The sequence below is a fragment of the Ranitomeya variabilis genome, chromosome 4 (genome assembly GCF_051348905.1).
Source record: "Ranitomeya variabilis isolate aRanVar5 chromosome 4, aRanVar5.hap1, whole genome shotgun sequence".
Lineage (NCBI taxonomy): Eukaryota > Metazoa > Chordata > Amphibia > Anura > Dendrobatidae > Ranitomeya > Ranitomeya variabilis.
This window is the reverse complement of record NC_135235.1, coordinates 23,964,614-23,989,074: the sequence shown is the minus strand read 5'-3', so window position 1 is coordinate 23,989,074 and position 24,461 is coordinate 23,964,614. Positions and strand designations below refer to the sequence as shown.

Here is a 24,461-nt window from a genome sequence, read left to right as displayed (position 1 = left end):
CACCAGAGATAATACATCACTAGGCACCAGAAATAGTACTGCAGCGCCCCCACTGCCGCAGGGCCGAGGGGTACCCGGTACCGGGCCTCTGAGTCTCTGGTCTGGGGTTGTCACGGTGGCTAGACCCGGTCCGTGACCCTGCTGAGGGGCGCCCAATAATAGGTGTGGATGGTGGGGGTAGTGCGGTGCAGTGCCGGTCACAGTAAATAACGAGGACACCAGGTTGCAGTCTCTTTACCTCTTTACTGAAGGTTCCTGGATCCTCAGTCCGGAATACGGTTAACCGGGCTGCGCAAGTCCGGCCGGTCCGATGGCACCTCCAGAGCTCCCTTTGCAGGTGGTGATCTGTGCCTACCTTCTAGCACTTGTGTGTTGTGGTCCTCCCCTGCTGTGCTTACGGGATAGTCCCCACAACTGTTGTGTCTGTTTCTGAAGTTCCCTCACAACTCGATTATGATGTTCTCTTTCGTCCCCCAGATGATATGGCTAGGACGCACCCGTATGACGGGTAGGCTCGGAGCTCTTCCTGGACCCTAGTGTCGCCCTTCTCCTGTTGTTGCCCCCTGTGTCTTCGTAGGTGATTTGTGTGAGACAGCCCGCCTATAGCTGACTGTCCTGCCGTAGGTTTGAAGTATTGCTTGGAGCCTAGTACTTCCTCGGCGTTCCGGCCACCGGCTACGCGCCTCAGTAGGATGTTGCCTCGTCTTACAGCACGACTCCCACTGGTATTTCTCCTTGTTGCGTTGATCTCGTTTCTCACTCAGCACAATATACCTCGCTTCTTGTCCTTTCTTAGGGTACCGCCGCTATCTCGTGCAGGCGCGGTCCCGTAACATTCTCTCTGTTCGCTAGGCCTCTGTCAGGATCCCACCCCTGACAGGGACCCCCCTGAGTCTCTCCCCGCAACACCCTCTGCCACAGGGTGTTGCCTGTTCGATTCCCAGTCAGCTTCTCCCTAACTTCCTATCCAACCCCCAGTTTTACCAGATTGTGAGGAGTGGCCTAATACATAGCCCCCTTAGCTCCCCCTGGAGGCCAGACTGTGAAGTGTATTGGTGTCTGTGATACCTGGTCAGGTGAACTCCTTCAGTGCCATCAGACGTACCATAGCCCCCCTTAGCGGCGGAGCATCAGTACTGCAACGACCAGGACTCTGGGGCGCTGCACTCCCCCCCGGTTAAATCCAGTACTCCTGGACTGGGAAGAAAACAACAATACATGTCAGCAAAAAGACATACAATTTTGAAATGCAATAACAATAAGCAAATTTGAACAGAGCTTCCCTTTATGGGAGGTGAGGACACTTGAACGTTACAAACATGGTTAAATACTTTGAATAACATACTATAAATAACTTTTCTTACCCAACCGGGTATTCTACTAAGTGCAAATTTCTGAACAATAATTTAACATTGCCTTTAAGGACGTACACGCTGAATCCACTAAAGACCTTCTTATAAAACATTATAAGGCTAATCAACTTTTTCTTCATTTTTCATCTTTACATCTGCAGGACCACCTGTCTACTTGCCCAGGCCTACCGCCTCTCGTTCTATTACAGGACCGCCCCTTTCTGCCCGGGCCTACTGCCTTTCTACTACTATACACAGTATAGAACTTATCATCCATCTCTCAGTTCAAGATCTATGAGCCATCTCTGTATGGCTCCTAGGAGGACTCACCGATTAACCCCGTACGGGTTCACTTCCTGTCCTCATTCTCTGACACATCATTAAACATTTCTTACTATCAACTGTCTGACTACATATAACTTTACATGTAAGCATTATCACTATTTCTCTTAAGGCATCATTATACTTTAAGTGCTATGGGTGAACGTTCCCTTTAAGAAGGAACCAAGTCTCTATGAGGTAGTGCAACTTCTCAAGCTGCAAGTCCGTGTGCAGCAAGGACTCCGGTACTGCTTCCAGGAACAGTTTCTTCGCAAAGAGTCCTTTCTTTTATAAAACCAGTAGAGGGCACCTTTAAGAAGGTGCAAACTATTTACAAGAAGTTTGTAATCATGCAGTGTTCATGATCCAGCAGTTCTTTTAACAATGATGAAACAGGAAACAAAAACAAAAAGCAGAAGAAGGGATCCCGGGTAAACAAAAGGATCCCTTTAAGAGTTACCCTGATCGGGTTGTAGCAGCAAAAAGACAAACAGTTAACTATTTACATTCGATGAAGCATTCTTGCTTACTCAGTTTCTGGCTGAGCAGGAGGCGGCCTCTGCTCTGCGGCTGATGTGATTCCACCGATGTCGATCCGTTCCGCTGACAAGGACACTGGAATCGGCTGCAGCCCGGACCGCGGCTCCACCAAGGTGGCCTCTCGATGTGGCTCCGCTCTCCATGGCTCCGCACCTGCTGGCTCCGTGGTCAGGATAGGTAGGCTCGGCTCCGCCGCCAGTGGCTCTGGGGAGTTCAGATCCTTCAGCTGCAGTGGATGCGGGTCCGCCTCTGGTGGGTGAAGGCAAGCTGGGATCTCTTCGCCGTCGCTCGGGCACTTGCTGATCGTCATCGCTGTCCGGCATTCAGCGGCAACGCATGCACCTGGCTCCGCCATTTCTCCAAGGTCGAGTTCCCTCTTCACCTCGTTCCCGCCGTTGCAAATCAGGGGGCTGTTCTCCTCTGCTGCTGGGCAGGTCGTCTTCTCGCAGCAGAAGTCGGAGGGGGCGGTCGCTACTTTTGGCGCCGCTTTGGTAGTCTCCTCCCATGGCACGCCCTTCTTCTTCCTCTGCGCTCCCTGTGGCGCTGCAATGGCGGCGGCTTTTGGCGGGAACTTTTAGCGGCAAGTGGCAACACACAGCCTTTGCAATAAGTCACAGTCCAATCACAATAAATCACAGTTCCAAGGCACACATGACCTGATTCTTCAGGCTTAAGTAGATCCTGTTCGTGACGCCAAGTTTGCAGCGCCCCCACTGCCGCAGGGCCGAGGGGTACCCGGTACCGGGCCTCTGAGTCTCTGGTCTGGGGTTGTCACGGTGGCTAGACCCGGTCCGTGACCCTGCTGAGGGGCGCCCAATAATAGGTGTGGATGGTGGTGGTAGTGCGGTGCAGTGCCGGTCACAGTAAATAACGAAGACACCACGTTGCAGTCTCTTTACCTCTTTACTGAAGGTTCCTGGATCCTCAGTCCGGAATACGGTTAACCGGGCTGCGCAAGTCCGGCCGGTCCGATGACACCTCCAGAGCTCCCTTTGCAGGTGGAAATCTGTGCCTACCTTCTAGCGCTTGTGTGTTGTGGTCCTCCCCTGCTGTGCTTACGGGATAGTCCCCACAACTGTTGTGTCTGTTTCTGAAGTTCCCTCACAACTCGATTATGATGTTCTCTTTCGTCCCCCAGATGATATGGCTAGGACGCACCCGTATGACGGGTAGGCTCGGAGCTCTTCCTGGACCCTAGTGTCGCCCTTCTCCTGTTGTTGCCCCCTGTGTCTTCGTAGGTGATTTGTGTGAGACAGCCCGCCTATAGCTGACTGTCCTGCCATAGGTTTGAAGTATTGCTTGGAGCCTAGTACTTCCTCGGCGTTCCGGCCACCGGCTACGCGCCTCAGTAGGATGTTGCCTCGTCTTACAGCACGACTCCCACTGGTATTTCTCCTTGTTGCGTTGATCTCGTTTCTCACTCAGCACAATATACCTCGCTTCTTGTCCTTTCTTAGGGTACCGCCGATATCTCGTGCAGGCACGGTCACGTAACGTTCTCTCTGTTCGCTAGGCCTCTGTCAGGATCCCACCCCTGACAGGGACCCCCCTGAGTCTCTCCCTGCAACACCCTCTGCCACAGGGTGTTGCCTGTTCGATTCCCAGTCAGCTTCTCCCTAACTTCCTATCCAACCCCCAGTTTTACCAGATTGTGAGGAGTGGCCTAATACATAGCACCCTTAGCTCCCCCTGGAGGCCAGACTGTGAAGTGTATTGGTGTCTGTGATACCTGGTCAGGTGAACTCCTTCAGTGCCATCAGACGTACCATAGCCCCCCTTAGCGGCGGAGCATCAGTACTGCAACGACCAGGACTCTGGGGCACTGCAGTACAAAACTAGGCACCAGAGATAATACACCACTAGGCACCTGAGATAATACACCACTTGGATGCAGAGATAATACACTACTAGTCACCAGAGATAATACACCACTAGCCACCAGAGATAATGCACCACCAGGCACCAGCGATAGTACACACTAGGAACCAGAGATAATACACCACTAGACCACAGAGATAATACACCACTAGGCACCAAAGATAATACACCACTAGGCACCAGAGACACTGAATGATTAGAGCTACTGTACCATTAGAAAATAGAGATAGTAGTTACTAGAACATTTGGCACTAGAGATTCGTCACCTTTAGGCACTATAGCTATACTCAACTAGTCAATAGGGATACTACACAACTAGACACTATAGATACTTAACCATTATGCACTAAAGATACTACACTACTAGGCATGAGGGATAGTTCACCGGTAGACATTAGAGACTCTTCAATACTTTACCATAAGTGGCGTAACCAGAGTCCGATGGGCCATGGTGCAAAATCTGGACCTGCCCCTCCCACCTGCATATTGGTCAGATTATGGGCCCTTGTAGTGTCCTAAATCCGTTAATGACATCTGAGTTGCCCCCAACCTCCACAATTACGTAGTAATGCCCCCCATCCTGGGCCCCTACCAGGTATACACATTCCCCATCTTGGACCCATCCTGGTGTATAATCCCTCCCTCCTGGCCGCATTCTGATATGTATGTCCCCCATCCTGGCTTCATTCTAGTATATATGTTTATGTCCCCCATCCTGGTATAAACAAACAAACATTAAAGATACCAAATGTAAATTTTTGGTGAAGAATCAACAACAAGTGGAACACAATTGTGAAGTTGAATGAAATGTATTGGTTATTTTACATTTTTGTGGAAATTCAAAAACTGAAAAGTGGGGCGTGCAATATTATTTGGCCCTTTTCTTCCACATGTTTGGTGTGTCTCCCAGGTGGCTTGTTGCAAACTTTAAACCACACTTTTTTATGGATATCTTTGAGAAATGGCTTTCTTCTTGCCACTCTTCCATAAAGGCCAGATTTGTGCAGTGTATGACTGATTGTTGTCCTATGGACAGACTGTCCCACCTCAGCTGTAGATCTCTGCAGTTCATCCAGAGTGATCATGGGCCTCTTGGCTGCATCTCTGATCAGTCTTCTCCTTGTTTGAGATGAAAGTTTAGAGGGACGGCCGGGTCTTGGTAGATTTGCAGTGTTATGATACTCCTTCCATTTCAATATGATCGCTTGCACAGTGCTCCTTGGGATGTTTAAAGTTTTGGAAATCATTTTGTATCCAAATCCGGCTTTAAACTTCTCCACAACAGTATCACGGACCTGCCTGTTGTGTTCCTTGGTCTTCATGATGCTCTCTGTGCTTCAAACAGAACCCTGAGACTATCACAGAGCAGGTGCATTTATACGGAGACTTGATTACACACAGGTGGATTATATTTATCATCATTAGGCATTTAGGACAACATTGGATCATTCAGAGATCCACAATGAACTTCTGGAGTGAGTTTGCTGCACTGAAAGTAAAGGGGCCGAATAATATTGCACGCCCCACTTTTCAGTTTTTGAATTTCCACAAAAATTTTAAATAACCAATAAATTTCGTTCAACTTCACAATTGTGTTCCACTTGTTGATTTGTCACCAAAAATTTACATTTGGTATCTTTATGTTTGAAACAGGATATGTGGGAAAAGGTTGAAAAGTTCCAGGGGGCCGAATACTTTCACAAGGCACTGTATGTCCCCCATCCTAGTATATATGTTCCCCATCGTGGTATATATTTTCCCCATTCAAGGCCCATCCGGGTATGTGCAGTATGTTCCCTATCGTGGCATATATGTCCCCGTTCTGCCACACTTCTTTAATGCCTAAAAAAAATTAAATGATTCTTATCGTCCCACCACTCCCCCGTTGCTTGGCATTCTCCTCTGTAGCCAGTAGCTGATTTCAGCATTCAAGCGACAGGCAGCGCATGATGTCATTGCCATGCACCTTTTGTCACGAACACGCCAATGTCAGCTGTCAGCCTCTCATTGTCTGGCAGCCTGTATTGCGGTGAAGGGACCCGGTGGGTCTCTGCGCAGCGATACACTTCAGCTGAATCTATATCCTCGGACGCACATCCAGCAGAAGTATTCTCTGGCGTTGGCTTGCCTCCCTCTTAGAATGGGTACAACCGCGATGGCTGCACCCCTGTTTACTACTAAGCAGTAGAAATACTACACCACTAGGAACTAGAGATGCTATACTATAAGATAACAGAGATAGTTTACCACTTGGCACTAAAGATAGTTCACCACTAGGCACTTGAGATTCTACACCTCTAAGCATTACACATACTTAACCACTAGGCACTAGAGATACTACACTACTTCATACTAGAGATACTACACTACATGGTACTATAAGTATTATACTACAGTAATAAACACTAGAGTTACTACACCACTAGGCACCAGAGATACCACACCAATAATCTCTAGAATTACTGCACCACAAGGCTCTACAGATACTACACTACTTGGCACTATGAATACTATACCAATAAACACTAGAGATACTACAGCATTAGGGTACTGTCACACAGTGGCACTTTGGTCGCTACGACGGCACGATCTGTGACGTTGCAGCGTCGCTTGATTATCGCTCCAGCGTCGTATACTGCGGTCACACGTTGCAATACACGGCGCTGGAGCGATAATTTCATGACGTATTTGCGATGTAGAAGCCATTGGTTACTGTGCGCACATCGTATACAACCTTTGTCACACGATGCAATCATGCCGCCACAGCGGGACACTTGACGACGAAAGAAAGTTTCAAACGATCTGCTACGACGTACGATTCTCAGCGGGGTCCCTGATCGCAGTAGCGTGTCAGACACAGCGATATCGTATGGATATCGCTGGAACGTCACGGATCGTGCCGTCGTAGCGACCAAAGTGCCACTGTGTGACAGTACCCTTAGGCACCAGAGATACTACACTACTTCATACTAGAGATACTACACCACTTCCTACTAGAGATACTACCCCTAGGTAGGTAGGCTCTAGAGTTACTGCACCATAAGGCACTACAGATGCTACTGGATCGCCCCCACGTTAAGGGCAATGGGGTACTCGGTTCCGGGTCCCTCCCGGTTCTGGGGATATCACGGTGGCCCGACCCGGTCCGTGGCCCTTCTGAGGGGCGTCCAATTAAAGGTGTAGTTTGTCTAGTGTTCGTGACGCCACCTGTGGTGTTTGGTCAGGGTGACCGACGCTGCTAGGGGTCCGCTGGGGGTGATGGAGTGGCAGCTAGATGGTATACCTTCCCACAGGTGAAGTAGGTCCTCAGGGCTTCCCAGATGTGTAGGTGGTAATGGTGGACGATGTAAGGCGCAATGAATAACGAGGACACAAGGTTGCAGTCTCTTTACCCTTTACTGAAGGCTTCAGCGTCCACAGTCCAGAGTACCGTTCACAGGGTAGGCAGAGTCCGGCTGATCCGAAGGCAAATCCAGAGTTCTCTTAACCAGGTGGAAATCAGTAGCCTTCCTACTAGCGCCTGTGTGTTGTCGTACTTCCCTGCTGAGCACCACAGGATAGTCCTCACAACTTTTGTAGATGTTCTAGATGTTATCTTTTCCTCTCTGTCCCCCGAATGGTGTGGATAGGACAACTCGTATGACTGGGATGGCCTGAGGCTTGTTTATAGGGACCCTAGAGACTCCCCGACCCCCACAATTTGCCACCGTGTCTTCTTAGGTATTAAGGTTGGGCAGCCATCTTGGAATTGACTGTCCTGCCGGTCTTTGAAGTAATGCGTAGAGTCTATCACTCCCTCGGTGTTCAGGCCACCGGCTACACTCCTCAGAAGGAGGCAGCCTCTTACAGGACAGAACTCCTCCCGGTATTATCTCCTTGTGCTGTGACTTCATTTCTCACTCTCCACAATACAATTCCTTTCTTGTCCTTTCTTAGGATGCTGCCGCACGTGGGGCAGGCGCAGCTCCGTGTCTTTCTGTCTCGTGCTAGGCCTCTGTCAGGATCCCACCCCTGACAGGAACCCTCTGTCTGCAGCTCAGATGTTCCTCCTTTCCCCCTGTCTGCCTGACAGGTCTTTCCTGGGCCAAGCCCAGTCAGCTTCAGACTAACTTCCTATCCAACCCACCAGTTTTACCCGACTGTGAGGAGTGCACTAATAGATAGGAGCAAGGCTCCCCCTGGTGGCCTGGAGTGTGAAGTGTAGTGTGTGACTGTGATACCTGGTAAGGTGAACTCCTTTAGTGCCATCAGACGTAACGACACTCCCCCTGGTGGGAGAACGACATTATTGCAGCAACCAGGACTCTGGGGCGCTGCACTACACTACTTGGCACTATGAATACTATACCAATAAACACTAGAGATAATACAGCATTAGGCACCAGAGATACTACACTACTTCATACTAGAGATACTACCCCTATAGGCTCTAGAGTTACTGCACCATAAGGCACTACAGATACTACACTACTTGGCACTATAAGTACTATACCAATAAACACTAGAGATACTACACCACTAGGCACTACAGTACTTATACTACATTACGTAGCACTAGAGATACTATACTACTAGGAACTACTACTAGGTAAAAGAGATAGTTTACCACTTGACACTAAAGATGTTTTATTGTTAGGCACTAGATGTACTACACCTCTAAGCACTACACATACTTCACCACTAGGCAATAGAGATACTACACCAATAGGCTCTAGAGTTACTGCACCACAAGGCACTCTAAGTACTATACCAATAAACACTAGAGATACTACACCATTAGGCGCTAGTGATACTACAACATCAGACAATAGAGATACTACACCATTAGGCACTAGACTTACAATACCACTAGGTACTAGAAATACTACACCTCAAGGCATTTAAGATACTAAACCACTAGACATGGAAGGAAATCTGGGACCCTCAACTACAGGTAATGATTGGAACCGAAAACCACTGGACACCAAAAAATATCTTGGTTATTAAGACTCTAGGAACCAATAGTCGCTGGCACTAAATCACTGCTCATACTTTACCCCAGGAGAGCTGAGGACTCTTAACGATTAAACACTACAGACTGAATACTGAATCACTTGCCAAGGACTAGTGTTCTAAAACATTGCTCACCAGTTATAGATCACCAGCCTGGTCACATTAGACACTGGGACAATGGGGCCGTCTTAGGCCTTAAACCATTAAAATCCATAAACTGGACCCAAATCTATTAGACATTAGGAACAGAGGGAGTCCAAAATACTGAGCGAGACTGGCTGAACAATGTATCAGAGTCCGGGACTTTTTATGACACTAAACCATTGCGCACAAGAGGCGGTATGGGGAATCAGGCAACCGGTCAGCGTGGACTCCTTACGTGGTTCACAAAAAGTCTCAAGAAGAACCCAGACATTAAGAAATGAGCCTGTCAGGTGTTCAATGTTTCTCAAGACATTTCTATGAATCTTGAAAGTCACCTTTATTTCTTAGCTTTTTGTAAATATATATTTATTACTTTTGTGGATTTTTTTTGTTCTCGAGAAGATTATATTCTTATTGTAAGCAGTAAACCGATTTCCCCATAACTCCATAAATAAGGATTCGTTTGTGTAATCTGAACGTCTTTACTAAAGAAAATTCAATCACTTATTATATAAAGGCGTCTTCTGTATTAGATAAGATAACAAAGAGCTGTGTGTCCTACAATGTGGCAGTACTGCTAATAACACTATTGCCCTTTAAGGGGTATGTCTAGAATTTCCATATGACCTTCTTCCTTGACATAAGAATTCTCTCCATGTTTTGTTTTTTTCATCTTACTGAAATTATATATTAGCAGATTTTTTTTTCTTTTTGGAAGAATTTCCCTTTCATAGTTTCTTGGGAGCTATGACTTTAAAGGGATTTTTCGCTTAAAAATATCTGGTGCTGATACAATTACATAGTTGTAAAGCAATAAACCCAGAGAGTACTTACCCTCCCTGGGTCCAGGGCTGGTTTTCTTCCGCTGTTCCGGTCTCTGTATATTGGCGTTGGCTGTGAGACACCACAACTACAGTGCACATCCAACGGCTCGTGCCATTTACATCCGCAGAGGTGCGGAGCTCAGTGATTGACTGCAGCAGTGATCGTGAAGTACAGGTTTTGGACCCGGGGAGGGTGAGTGCTACCTCTGTTTTGTTGTTTTACAATTATGCAATCATTTTGTCAACAGTTTTTAGGATTTAGGATAAGCCGAAAATCCCTTTAAGCTTCCCACAACTTTTTTGTTATTTCAGTATTCCTAGATAGTTTCTTCCTTGGAAAAGTAGTTGGAAGGACGAACAATTAATTTTTGACTATTTCAAGATGAAAGAAAAAAAAATATTTTTAGAGGTCAAAAGTTTGTATGAACCAATACATTGTGCCATGTAATGAGGAACACGGACAGGTAAAATTTCACTTCCGATACTCCAGGTTCTAGTTTCCAAACTTTACTATAAAGTCACAAAGTTGCAAAAAGTTAAAGAATAAAGCAATAGAACCACGACCAAATATGAATGGCGTCATAGTCCTTGTTACGACCTCCTTACTTGGTGAAACATATCTTAGTCATCTGAGAAGACAATGTGATTCTGATGTAATTCTTGGCAATTCTTGGTAATACAATATTCCGACACCTTAAGTCTTGATAAGATAGCAGTGAGATTCAATAACAAACACAGGAAAGAGGAATTAAACATATATCTCTGGATGAATCCTATAAAACGTCACTGACCTTTATTAAAGAATTGACCTCTGGAGGTCTCGTCACGATGCCCTGCGTCAACTCATCCAGATCTTCTCACCATGGAGAGTAGGAAAGGTTATATATGGAGGAACGCTTGTCTGCTCCTGGCCGGGGTTCTTCATGTTCTCGGCTCGCGAGGACCTCTTGATTTGGAAATTGCAAGAAAGTTAACACATCCAGACCGAGAAGACATTGTGCTTATGGAATGGGGATACGACAGAGAAGTCCAAGAGATTGCTATAGAGATACAGACACCGCTGGCCTCATCCTTAGCTCTGGGTTTTGGCACTAGCAAATCCATCAATAAGACCGACTTTGTGGTGGCAGGATGGAACGAACACAATGAAACGTATTTTTATGTAAGTAAAACTTCAAGATAATATACTAGTAATAGAGATTTAAGGCAACGTTTTACGATAGGATAGCTTATCTCAAGCTACACAGGATAGCTTTGTAAAAAGTAGATGAATAAAAACAGTAAACATCCTGTGCTGCCATATTATATTAGTTATACTTGTACATAGGAGCAGTATTATAGTAGTTATATTCTTGTACATAGGAGCAGTATTATAGTAGTTATATTCTTGTACATAGGAGCAGTATTATAGTAGTTATATTCTTGTACATAGGAGCAGTATTATAGTAGTTATATTCTTGTACATAGGAGCAGTATTATAGTAGTTATATTCTTGTACAGAGGAGCAGTATTATAGTAGTTATATTCTTGTACATAGGAGCAGTATTATAGTAGTTATATTCTTGTACATAGGAGCAGTATTATAATAGTTATATTCTTGTACATAGGAGTAGTATTATAGTAGTTATATTCTTGTACATAGGAGCAGTATTATAGTAGTTATATTCTTGTACAGAGGAGCAGTATTATAGTAGTTATATTCTTGTACATAGGGGCAGTATTATAGTAGTAATATTATTGTACATAGAGGCAGTATTATAGTAGTTATATTCTTGTAAATAGGAGCAGTATTATAGTAGTTATATTCTTGTACAGAGGAGCAGTATTATAGTAGTTATATTCTTGTACATAGGGGCAGTATTATAGTAGTTATATTATTGTACATAGAGGCAGTATTATAGTAGTTATATTCTTGTACATAGGAGCAGTATTATAGTAGTTATATTCTTGTACATAGGAGCAGTATTATAGTAGTTATATTCTTATACATAGGAGCAGTATTATAGTAGTTATATACTTGTACATAGGAGCAGTATTATAATAGTTATATTCTTATACATAGCAGCAGTACTATAGTAGTTATATTCTTGTACATAGGAGCAGTATTATAGTAGTCATATTCTTGTACATAGGGGCAGTATTATAGTAGTTATATTCTTGTACATAGGGGCAGTATTATAGTAGTTATATTCTTGTATATAGGAGTATTATAGTAGTTATATTCTTGTACATAGGAGCAGTATTATAGTAGTTATATTCTTGTACATAGGGGCAATATTATAGTAGTTATATTCTTGTACATGGGGGCAATATTATAGTAGTTATATTCTTGTACATAGGGGCAGTATTATAGTAGTTATATTCTTGTACATAGGGGCAGTATTATAGTAGTTATATTCTTGTACATAGGAGCAGTATTATAGTAGTTATATTCTTGTACATAGGAGCAGTATTATAGTAGTTATATTCTTGTACATAGGGGCATTATAGTAGTTATATTCTTGTAAATAGGAGCAGTATTATAGTAGTTATGTTCTTGTACACAGGGGCAGTATTATAGTAGTTATATTCTTGTACATAGGGGGCAGTATTATAGTAGTTATATTCTTGTACATAGGGGCAGTATTATAGTAGTTATATTCTTGTACATAGGAGCAGTATTATAGTAGTTATATTCTTGTACATAGGGGCAGTATTATAGTAGTTATATTCTTGTAAATAGGAGCAGTATTATAGTAGCTATGTTCTTGTACATAGGGGCAGTATTATAGAAGTTATATTCTTGTACATAGGGGCAGTATTATAGAAGTTATATTCTTGTACATAGGAGCAGTATTATAGTAGTTATATTCTTGTACATAGGGGCATTATAGTAGTTATATTCTTGTAAATAGGAGCAGTATTATAGTAGTTATGTTCTTGTACACAGGGGCAGTATTATAGTAGTTATATTCTTGTACATAGGGGCAGTATTATAGTAGTTATATTCTTGTACATAGGAGCAGTATTATAGTAGTTATATTCTTGTACATAGGAGCAGTATTATAGTAGTTATATTCTTGTACATAGGGGCAGTATTATAGTAGTTATATTCTTGTACATAGGAGCAGTATTATAGTAGGTATATTCTTGTACATAGGGGCAGTATTATAGTAGTTATATTCTTGTACATAGGAACAGTATTATAGTAGTTATATTCTTGTACATAGGGGCAGTATTACAGTAGTTATATTCCTGTACATAGAAGCAGTATTATAGTAGTTATATTCCTGTACATAGAAGCAGTATTATAGTAGTTATATTCTTGTACATAGGAGCAGTATTATAGTAGGTATATTCTTGTACATAGGGGCAGTATTATAGTAGTTATATTCTTGTACATAGGGGCAGTATTATAGTAGTTATATTCTTGTACATAGGAGCAGTATTATAGTAGTTATATTCTTGTACATAGAGGCAGTATTATAGTAGTTATATTCTTGTACATAGGGGCAGTATTATAGAAGTTATATTCTTGTACATAGGGGCAGTATTACAGTAATTATAAGTCCAGATTTCATGTTGTTATGGAGACTGTTCTATGCATTGCAGTCATCAAATTTATCATCTACTCTTATTTGACATAATATTTGTATGTGACTCAACATTGATGTGGGAATGTAATTAATATTATTAATGATCTTCATAACAAAAAATTATCTGAAAGAAAGTACAGGGAAATAAGTTGTTATCAGAATTTCTCGGTAACGCAGCCTTTGGCTTTTGACCTGTAATCTCCGGCGATTATGTCTCAGTAGAGAAAATACTTTTGTTAAATTTGCTAAACATTGAGTGCAATGGAATTTAGCTAAATAAATAAATCTGTGCCATGAGATTCCTCTTTACTTATTGGGGAGGATGTTGTTTAAGTAATTAATGATAACCAATAATAGTTTATAGTTTAACTTCTTCCCAACATATGACATATGACATATATTTTGATATGCCATGTCCACTTCTCTGATGTTTGCTCATATTTCTCGGCAGATGATGGCTGTGTTATTTAGCCATCATCTGCCTCTACCAGCCTTGGATGGAGCGCTTCTCGTGGATTTCAATCTGTTAAACCATCTTGGGAACCGCACTGCTGCAACTGCCTAAAGTCTCCCCCGCTACACATTTTCAGGTTCATGTCTCCTGTCATGCTTGCGCCCAGACTGGTTAGCCCGAGCGTGGATTGGGCCCCACTGTGCCACAAACCAGACTTATAGTCATGCCCCTAAGCAGCTGCCTTGGTGCTTGCTGGAGCCTCTAGTGGTGAGGTCAGGCTTGTGCGGCAGGTAGATGGCAGGTAACACTCCATGGTGTCTGGCAGTAGCAGCTGACCCCCAAAGGGACAGGACACTGTAAATACAGGTGCAGGCAAGTACCGTACATACTGTCTCGCTGAGGTGATACGTTGACAGGCAGGTACTGGCAGCCACGGCTGGAATGTAGGCAGACGCTGGCGGACACGGGTGATGTACAGGCAGACCCGTCTGGCACACAGGCAGGTCAGTGCAGGCGCGCACGGCTGAGTCTCTGGCAGGCGGGTACGGGCTGATATACTAGCAGTGGTAGGAGCCACTTCAGACTGGAGGGACAGGAACAGTTTCAGGAAGAACTGGGACACAGACGGGTACGACTGTAAGGCCACGTCCCCACCTTCAGTATTTGGTCAGTATTTTACCTCAGTATTTATAAGCTAAAACCAGGAGTGGGAGAAAACTACAGAAGTGGTGAGTGACGTGTTTCTGTTATACTTTTCCTCTGATTGTTCTACTACTGGTTTTGACTTACAAATACTGAGGTAAAATACTGACCAAATACTGCAGGTGGAAACGTGGCCTAATACAGGGACTGGTAGGACCCAGTTCAGACTGGACAGACAGTAACAGTTTCAGGAAGGACTGGGACACAGGCAGATACTACTCGAATATGAGAACAGACAGGACCCAGTTCAGACTGGACATGTCTAGAGTCGCAGGTGTGGACCGGTGGAGAGCTGCAGGTGCGGACAGATGCAGAGCCGCAAGTGCAGAGCCACAGATGCCGACAGGTGCAGAGCCGCAGACACGGACAGGTGCAGAGCTGCAGATGCGGTCAAGCAGGAAGCCGCAGACGCCGTCAAACGAGAAGCAGCAGATACAGTCAAGTGGGAAGCCGCAGATGTGGTCAAGTGGGAAGCCGCAGATGTGGTCAAGTAGGAGGCTGCAGATGTGGTCAAGTAGGAGGCTGCAGATGTGGTCAAGTAGGAGGCTGCAGATGTGGTCAAGCATAGGACAATTACAAGGACACGTACACACAGGACAGACAGGATCAAGTTCACACTAGACCAATAAAAGTTCAGGTACAAGCAGGACAGACAGGACCAGATTCACACAATGAAGCAGTACGTGTACACAAAGATCACTAACATTGCACTGAGACAACAGAATAGAGATAGGTACTGGTTCAGATACTGCATTTTTTTTTTAGTATCAATACAGAGACTGCAGGTCTTTTGAGAGAGAGACAGGTGCAGACACAGCAGGTTTAAGGAATAGGAACTGGGACAGACACAGCAGGTTAGGAAAAGATCCAGACTTGGATATGAACAGGTTCAGGGAGAGGTCCTAATTCAGACAAGGACAGACACAAGTACAGGTTCAGAATTCGGGGCTGGGTACTCAGCCCCAAGGTGGCAGAAAGAGGAAAGGTCTGATACAGGTACAGACTCAGGGTTCAGGCCTGGGTATACAGCCCTCAGGGTGGCAGAAAAAGGAAAGGTCAGATTCAGGTACGGATTCAGGGTTCAGGCCTGGGTATACAGCCCTCAGGGTGGCAGAAAATGGAACAGGCAAGATCAGAAAATGGACAGGACCTGGCAACTCAGTAGTTGCACACAGACTGAAAAAGAATGTTGTTCAGGCACCTTCCAATTGGTGGAGGTGCCTAAAGTACCCAGTTCCTCTCAGCAATAAGCAATAGGAATGTGCGCACTGCCTCTTTAAGAATCAGAAAGTATGTCCACAGCAAGCAGAGGACATGGAGCTCACTGTACGGTCTAGAGTGGTGAGTAAGTCGGTATCTCTGTATGGTGGGGGATGGAAAGCCATGCAGTGATGCCGGCAGGGTTGTACATCTCATAAGGGGACTAAAAAATGCAGTAAAGATAAAATGAAAGTTTTAAAAAATAGGTGAGAAAAAAAAATGTATAAAAATTAAAATCAACCCATTTTCTCCCACTAAAAATAAAGAAATAAAAAATAGACAACCATGTACACAGAGATCAGATTCATCAAAATATAAAGTTAATTAACCCAATCTGTAAACACTGTAAGAAAAAATCTAAACACCAAAGTTTTGATTTTTCAGCCGCTGTAGCACCTCAAAAAATGCAGTAACAGGCAATCAAAATGTCCTATCTTTGCCAGCATGGTATCACTAAAAACGTCAGCTTAGGCCGGTTTCACACGTCAGTGGCTCCGGCACGTGAGGTGACAGTTTCCTCACGTACCGGAGACACTGACACACGTAGACCCATAAAAATCAATGCATCTGTTCAGATGTCATTGATGTTTTGCGGACCGTGTCTCCGTGTGCCAAACACGGAGACATGTCAGTGTTCGTGGGAGCGCACGGATTACACGGACCCATTAAAGTCAATGGGTCCGTGTAAAACACGGACCTCACACGGACGTTCTCCGTCTGGGGTCCGTGTGCGTGCTGGAGACAGCGCTACAGTAAGCGCTGTCCCCCCCACATGGTGCTGAAGCCGCGATTCATATGTTCCCTGCAGCAGCGTTTGCTGCAGAGAAAATATGAATAATAGTGTAAAATAAAGATCTATGTGTCCGCCGCCCCCCCACCCCCTGTGCGCCCCCCCGCTGTTCAGAAAATACTCACCCGCTCCCACATTGGCTGTCACTCCTTCCTCTCTGCCCCGCGTCTCCTACTGTATGCGGTCACGTGGGGCCGCTCATTTACAATCATGAATAGTCGGCTCCGCCCCATGGGAGGTGGAGCCACATATTCATGACTGTAAATGATCGGCCCCACGTGACCGCATACACTAGAAGCCGCGGCCAGACCAGGAAGCAGCGAGGGAGGCGGGTAAGTATTTTCAGAACAGCGGGGAAGGCGCACAGGGGGTGGGAGGGCGGCGGACACATAGATCTTTATTTTAAACACTGTTATTCATATTTTCTCTGCAGCAAATGCTGCTGCAGGGAACATATGAATCGCGGCTTCAGCACGATGCAGGGTACCACACGCGTGGGTACCACACGCGTGGGTACCACACGCTCCGTGTGGTACCCACTCGCCATACGGGCGGCACACGTGTGCCGCACGTATGGCCTACGTGAGTTCCCAGGCACACGGACATGGATAACTCCGGTACCGATTTATTCCGGTACCGGAATTATCTGGACATGTGGGACAGCCCTTAGTGCACAAACTAAAAGTCCTGACACAGCCTGATTAAAAAAAAAAAGAAAATATTCTGGATCTCAGAAAATGGTGACAAATTCCACAAAAATTTTATTTTTACTAATTTCTGATTTTTTTCATTACTAGTTGAATGAAAACTATACACGTTTGGTATCTCCATAATCCTGATGACCTGGAGTCATATCACCAGGTCATTCTTACCATATAATGAATTTAGTAAATACCTCCACCCCAAAATTTGCAGAGTTGAGCTTTTTTAACACATTTTTTGCACATTTGGAATTTGTATTTCCCGTTTTCAAGCACATTACAAAATGGATATTTTGGATGAGGTCATTGAAAGGTACAATTCGTGTTATAGAAGAAAAAAAAGCCTTCATATGGCTATATTGATGGAAAAATAAAAAAGTTATGGCCCTTGGAAAAAGAGAAGGAAAAAAAGAAAGAGCAAAAATTGAAAATCGCCACTTCAGGAAGGGGTTAGAGATGATGAAGTCTGTTTCCTACAACATAAGCATATTTCTTAGGACAACTACTGACAACCATTCTTCAGTTTATGTCCTTAAAGGGAACCTATCACCCCGTTTTTTTCGGTATGAGATAAAAATACTGTTAAATAGGGCCTGAGCTGTGCATTACAATAGTGTAGTTTGTGGACCCCGATTCCCCACCTATGCTGCCGAAATACGTTACCAAAGTAGTCGTTTTCGCCTGTCAATCAGGCTGGTCAGGTCGGATGGGCGTGGTTTCTTCCCCCAGATATTGCGTAGTTTTCCGTTGGTGGCGTAGTGGTGTGCGCATGTCCAAGGTCCCGAATCCTGCACAGGGGTGTGAAAATAGCAGCGATGTCCGTTATTCCATTGGTGATCGGTGGGCGCGGCCATCTTGCTTTGGCCGCGCGTGCGCAGAAGCGGCGCTCTGCTGGCCGCGGCTTCAGGAAAATGGCCGCGGGATGCCGCGCGTGCGCAGATGGATATCGCGGCGGCCATTTTCCTGAAGCCGCGGCCAGCAGAGCGCCGCTTCTGCGCACGCGCGGCCAAAGCAAGATGGCCGCGCCCACCGATCACCAATGGAATAACGGACATCGCTGCTATTTTCACACCCCTGTGCAGGATTCGGGACCTTGGACATGCGCACACCACTACGCCACCAACGGAAAACTACGCAATATCTGGGGGAAGAAACCACGCCCATCCGACCTGACCAGCCTGATTGACAGGCGAAAACGACTACTTTGGTAACGTATTTCGGCAGCATAGGTGGGGAATCGGGGTCCACAAACTACACTATTGTAATGCACAGCTCAGGCCCTATTTAACAGTATTTTTATCTCATACCGAAAAAAACGGGGTGATAGGTTCCCTTTAAAACACTTTTTATTATTACTACCATGTTCAATCCTATGCAGGATGCTCATACAGAAGACGAGTGGCCTCCGGTGAAGGACAAGTCACAGGACTATGTACTGCTCAACCTGAGCCGCAATGACACTCACACCATCATGAGAGTGTGGCGGAAATGGTTCACGTGTGATCGTCATGATCAGGAGATTGAGGTGAGTGTAAATTTACTATGGAATGAAACAGAGTAAGTATTATTTATTTATGATATAACCACAGATTGCAGTATTTTACCATTACAATAAAATGAAAATATAGTAGAAAGTTCTTTATTCATATACAACAATCAACTCAATAAGTTCACTGTGTACATACATTACATTACTGAATCTGTACTGATCCTGAGTTACATCCATTATTATACCCCAGAGCTGCACTCACTATTCTGCTGGAGCAGTCACTGTGTACATACATTACATTGCTGATCCTGAGTTACATCCTGTAGATCTTTTATTATAAAAATGAAAAACATAACAACAATAATAGCAGAAAACATAACAAAAATATTAGCCAGAAAATAATCAGTATACTGAACACTGGTCCAGCCGCTCATTCTCTCCTCTCACACATATTATACAGTATATACAGAATAACTACTTTGACCTTCAGGTCCGGTCACCAAACAAAATAATAATAACAAATAAAATAAACAATGGAAAACAAAGACTATATACATGAACTTTTTTTTTTTTTTAGTTTTAAATAAAATAACTACAAATTAAACAAATATATACAATACTACAAGCTATCCTCCATTCCCAACCCCCCGCACTGACCTGAGAGCTGGTCCTGCGTCTCATGCCTCAGTCCATGTCCAACGTCCATAGGCCAGATCAGGCAGTGCCAGTTTTTCCCCCAAACAACCCAGTGTCCCATAGTCCCACAAGATAATCCCACCTCCCCCCTTTTCCCACCACCCAACCTAATACCTACACCCAATTCTATATCCCTATATACAATATATACACTATATACAGCAGCACACACCACAATAATTACAAAACACGAAGCCCAAGTTCGGCGCCTGCAGCCCTACATCACTGTATAATGATCAAACAAAACAAAAATCTACAGTGTCAGCAGCAGCCCACCACCAGGAAAGGAGATGACCAGACTAGGGCACACTAAAAGAAAAGCCCCTCCAGAGGAGCGCGGCCCTCCGTGCGCCCAGTCTCCCATACTCCAGAGAGCGCACCTTCACCAGGTCACCGAGTATGGTCCTAAACACATCGTCCACTGGGAGGATTTTTCGTTGCGTCGATACTAAGCACCGTGCGTTCCACGTGTGATACCTAACCACTGCGCTAACTAGAAATAAGGTGCAGCGGTCCCGACCACCCAGGTCTCCGAAAGCTCCATAGGCCCATTCCGCATAGGAGAGACCGGCCAGCCGAGACCAGCCAATGAAGGCGCCCGCCCTGTTGTACACCTCTGTGTTGAAGGGACAATGAAGCAGGAAGTGGTCCATGCTTTCCAGCAAGGTACCACAATGCTCCCGAGGACAATTCCTGTCCTCAGAGCTCCTACACTTCAGATTGTCCCTCACACACAGTTTCCCATGGAAGCAGCGCCAAGCCAAGTCCCAAAACTTCGAGGGGATCCTGATAGAATTCAAAAGATGCAAACCCACCCCAAGATCCCGACTTGGGCAGTCCCTGAGCGCCAGAGGCCTCTGGAAATGGGTCAACAGAACCCTATTGTCAAGTAGTTTCCTTGGCAGAGTCCTGATCTCCCACATTCCCAGACCCCACCGACGAATTACCTTCAGAACCAAGGTAGCGTAAGCCGGAAGATGTCCATGCGGTGTGCGAAGATCCTTCACTTGCCCTCCTGTCTCCCATTCCTGGAAGAAAGGCTGAAACCATCCCCTACAGGAGAATACCCACGGAGGAGCCCTCTCTTTCCAGAGGTTTGCGATATTGATCTTAATGAAGGTATCCACAAGGAATACCACAGGATTGACCATACCCAACCCTCCTAGTCTCCTCGTACGGTAAGTAACCTCCCTCTTGACCAGGTTCAGTCTATTCCCCCATAACAGTTGGAAGAACAAACTGTAGACCCGAGTCCAGAGAGATTCCGGCAAGATGCACACACTGCCCAGATAAATCAGTAAAGGGAGCAGGTAAGTTTTGCTCAGGTTTACCCTTTCCCTTAGGGTCAAAGACCAACCCTTCCATTGGTTCACCTTCTGAGTGGCGATCTCTAGCCTGCTGTCCCAATTTTGTTTGGGGTAATCCCCCTGGCCAAATTCGATGCCAAGGACTTTTGCAGAGACTTTGGGTCCTGGAAGGGTGTCCGGGAGCTCAAAACCAGGATCTCCTCCTCCCAGCCAGAGACTCTCACACTTATCCCGGTTGATCTTGGACCCGGATGCCTCCGAGTAGCGATCTACCTCTGACATCAGCCACCCTGCCTCCTCATGAGAGGAAGCAAACACAGTGACATCATCGGCATACGCCACCACCCTCAGAGTGGCTTCCGGTGCTGCCTGATCCATCCCGATCCCGGCCAACGGTCCACGCACCACCCTCCTAAGAAGAGGGTCAATCGCAAACACGTACAGCAGCGGGCTCAAGGGACAACCCTGGCGAACACCGGACCCAACCTCAAAAGAGCTACCAATCCAACCATTCACAAGCGGGAAACTCTCTGCCCCACTGTACAAGGTCTTAAGCCAATCAACAAACCCCCCCGGCAGGCCATATCTCAGAAGGACGGACCAGAGGTACTCGTGATTAACCCGATCAAACGCTTTTGCCTGGTCCAGTGACAGCATGTACCCCTTCCAGTGACCAGCCCTACCCTGCTCCACTGCCTCTCGGACACAGAGCACAGCACTAGATGTGCTGCGGCCTGGAACAGAGCAATGCTGGGCCCCCGAAAGGAGTCGGGGTGCAAATTTCACCAGCCGATTAAACAGCACCTTTGCCAGAACCTTCCTGTCTGCATTGAGAAGCGCTATGGGACGCCAATTCTCAATGCAAGATGGGTCCTTACCCTTTGACAAGATGATCAGAGCAGACCTCCTCATTGACTTCGGCAGAGTGCCCGAGGAAAGACACTCATTGAATACCTCAGTCAAGAGGGGAACCAAAACGTCCTTAAAGGTCTTATAGAATTCAGATGTTAAGCCATCTGGACCAGGCGATTTTTTGGGAGCAAGCCCTTCAATCGCCAACTGAACTTCCTCTTCCCTGATCATTTCTGTCAAAACGTCAAGAGAGGGGTCTACCCCTGGTTCGGGGACAGCTTCTGCCAGGAAAGCCGACATCTCATCCCAATCAAGATCCCTCTTCCCCAAGAGGTGCGAGTAGAAGGATCTGACAACCTCCAGGATCCCTGATCTGGATCGCCTCAGGGACCCCGTAGTGTCGACCAGTCCTGTAACCACTTTACTATTCACTGACATCTTGCAGTTTCTGTAAGGGTCGGGCGAGCGGTACTTCCCGTAATCCCTCTCAAAAACCAAAGATGCGTGTCTATCATACTGACACCTCATAAGCAAAGATTTCACTCTGGAGATCTCCTCGCGGCTACCTCCAGTTGAGACAAGATGCTCGAGTTTCCTCCTCAGACCCTGATACAGGCGGTACCTGCTCAGACTCCTGAGGCTCGAGAGCTGGCGGAAGAATCTCGCCACCCTTTCCTTGAACATCTCCCACCACTCTGACCTACTACTACAAAGATCCAGTAAGGGTACCTGGCTCTGAAGAAAATCCTCAAAGGACTGTCTTATCTCCGCTTCTTCCAAGAGAGACGAATTGAGCCTCCAAAAGCCTCTTCCCATCCGGAGGGTCTCTCTATGATAGGTGAACCCCTCGTGGCCTGGGGTGTGCCGAATGTGGACATCCACCAGGCGAGCCTCACTAGCTATACTATTAAGGGCGACGCTATCATAAGTCAGCTTGTCTCTGGAACCTCCTCTATCTCGGGGCCTCGTGACAGCATTGAAGTCCCCTCCAAAGACAACCTGCCGACTTGTAAAAAGGTAGGGCTTGATCCTCATAAAGAGACACTTCCGGTCCCACTTAGATTGGGGACCATAGATGTTGATGAGCCGGAGCTCTTGTCCCTTCATGAGGACATCTAAGATCAGGCACCTCCCCATTTCTAACTCAATAACCCGTCGGCATTCCACCGGTGCGGTAAAAAGGACCGCCACTCCGCTATACGGCTCGGCCGCAAGAGACCAATAGGAGGTGTCACGATTCACACCGTGACTGTCACCAATTGTCAAGATCCCTTAGCCGCTGCCTACAATATGTCACGGCTTGGGGTGACTTTAGACCAGCAGACGGCTATCACATGTGCAGGGGGCTTATCCTAGTTATCCCTCCACTGCCACAATGTGATGAAAAAAAACACACACGAGGCTATTGACCTCTTAGTTTACAGCAGGGGCTTATTTTAGGTATCCCACTGCTCTTCCGTATACCATGAACTGCAGGGATTTGTGTCTATCCCGCTTACAGTTCCACTTAACACTTGCAGCTCTCTGGCGCCCCCCTTACTCTCAGGTCAGATTAGGTACTGCACCTGGGGTAATTAGTCGCCAGAAAGGCTGCCTGCTATGTACTGGCTATTGGGCACACTGCAGCAATGCGATAACTACTCCCACTCAGGCAGGAACAATAATTATCAAGCCGCAGTCGCTACAGTGACCCCCAAAAGCCGGCACACGGTCGCTGCCACCAGCTCCGATCAAACGGGCCCGGAGCCAGCCCCTAAAATAGTAGCGTAATTCCCTTCAGAGACAGGGTACGTATTTAGAGCAGGAAGAACGAACTAGTATTAAATATGATACCCCATAAATGATTTTTAGGCAGTGTTTATAAAATATTTTACAAAGATGTTACAAATGAGACAATTGCAAATATGTACAAGGTAATTATGAAAATAAAAGGATTAAAGGAAGAAACGGTAACACTCACATATTCTCAGATCATTGCATTGCAGGCTAGGCTAGGAGAGCTTTCCATCTATCCCAGTGCATTGGCACTCGCAGTCTGGTCGCTTCAGGTAAAAACTCCCAACTCTCCTCTCTTGGATGCCTGCCAGCACTTAAAACCTACAGTCTGTGACCTCACAGAAAGGGCTTGGTTTTCCAACTCCTCCTACCTCTTCGGTATCACTAACTGGGCATTAAATATATCTGATGCCCGTAACTTCGCCACCGAACATAAAATAATCGCACCATACCCATCGTTCATCTCATAGTATCGTGGGCATTCCGATGAGATCAAATATGTCCTATTTGTCACGCACACTGACAGAGAAATCCCTACCTCTGTACCAGATGGAGCTACAAGCCTGTGATTAGAGTGATGCGTAGATCCTCCGAGTGTGATTATGACGATATATTTTGGTGTTCGTAACTTAAACGGTTTGCATAATATCTTCCAAAAACAGAACAAAGACCTTCTATGCGTTCTTGAAGTTTCTCTAACAGTTCCTGCTAACACAAATTTCTCTTGCAGCTATGCTAGTCGTAAATACCTTTCGTCAATAAAACTCCCCCCACAAGGCAAGCTCTTCTACACAGACAGATAGAAACA

General features: G+C 45.7%; 1 protein-coding gene across 1 annotated transcript in view; it reads left to right on the top strand.

The window, feature by feature from the left end:
- Positions 1-10,787: 10,787 nt before the first annotated feature.
- The window catches only part of LOC143768340 (putative DBH-like monooxygenase protein 2), a 72,936-nt gene continuing 59,262 nt past the window's right edge, over positions 10,788-24,461 (top strand). The window contains exons 1-2 of the mRNA XM_077257022.1: positions 10,788-11,213; positions 18,912-19,058. Of these exons, the coding sequence (XP_077113137.1) occupies positions 10,914-11,213; positions 18,912-19,058 (447 nt within the window). The 5' untranslated portion in view covers positions 10,788-10,913. The remainder of the gene's footprint in view (positions 11,214-18,911; positions 19,059-24,461) is intronic.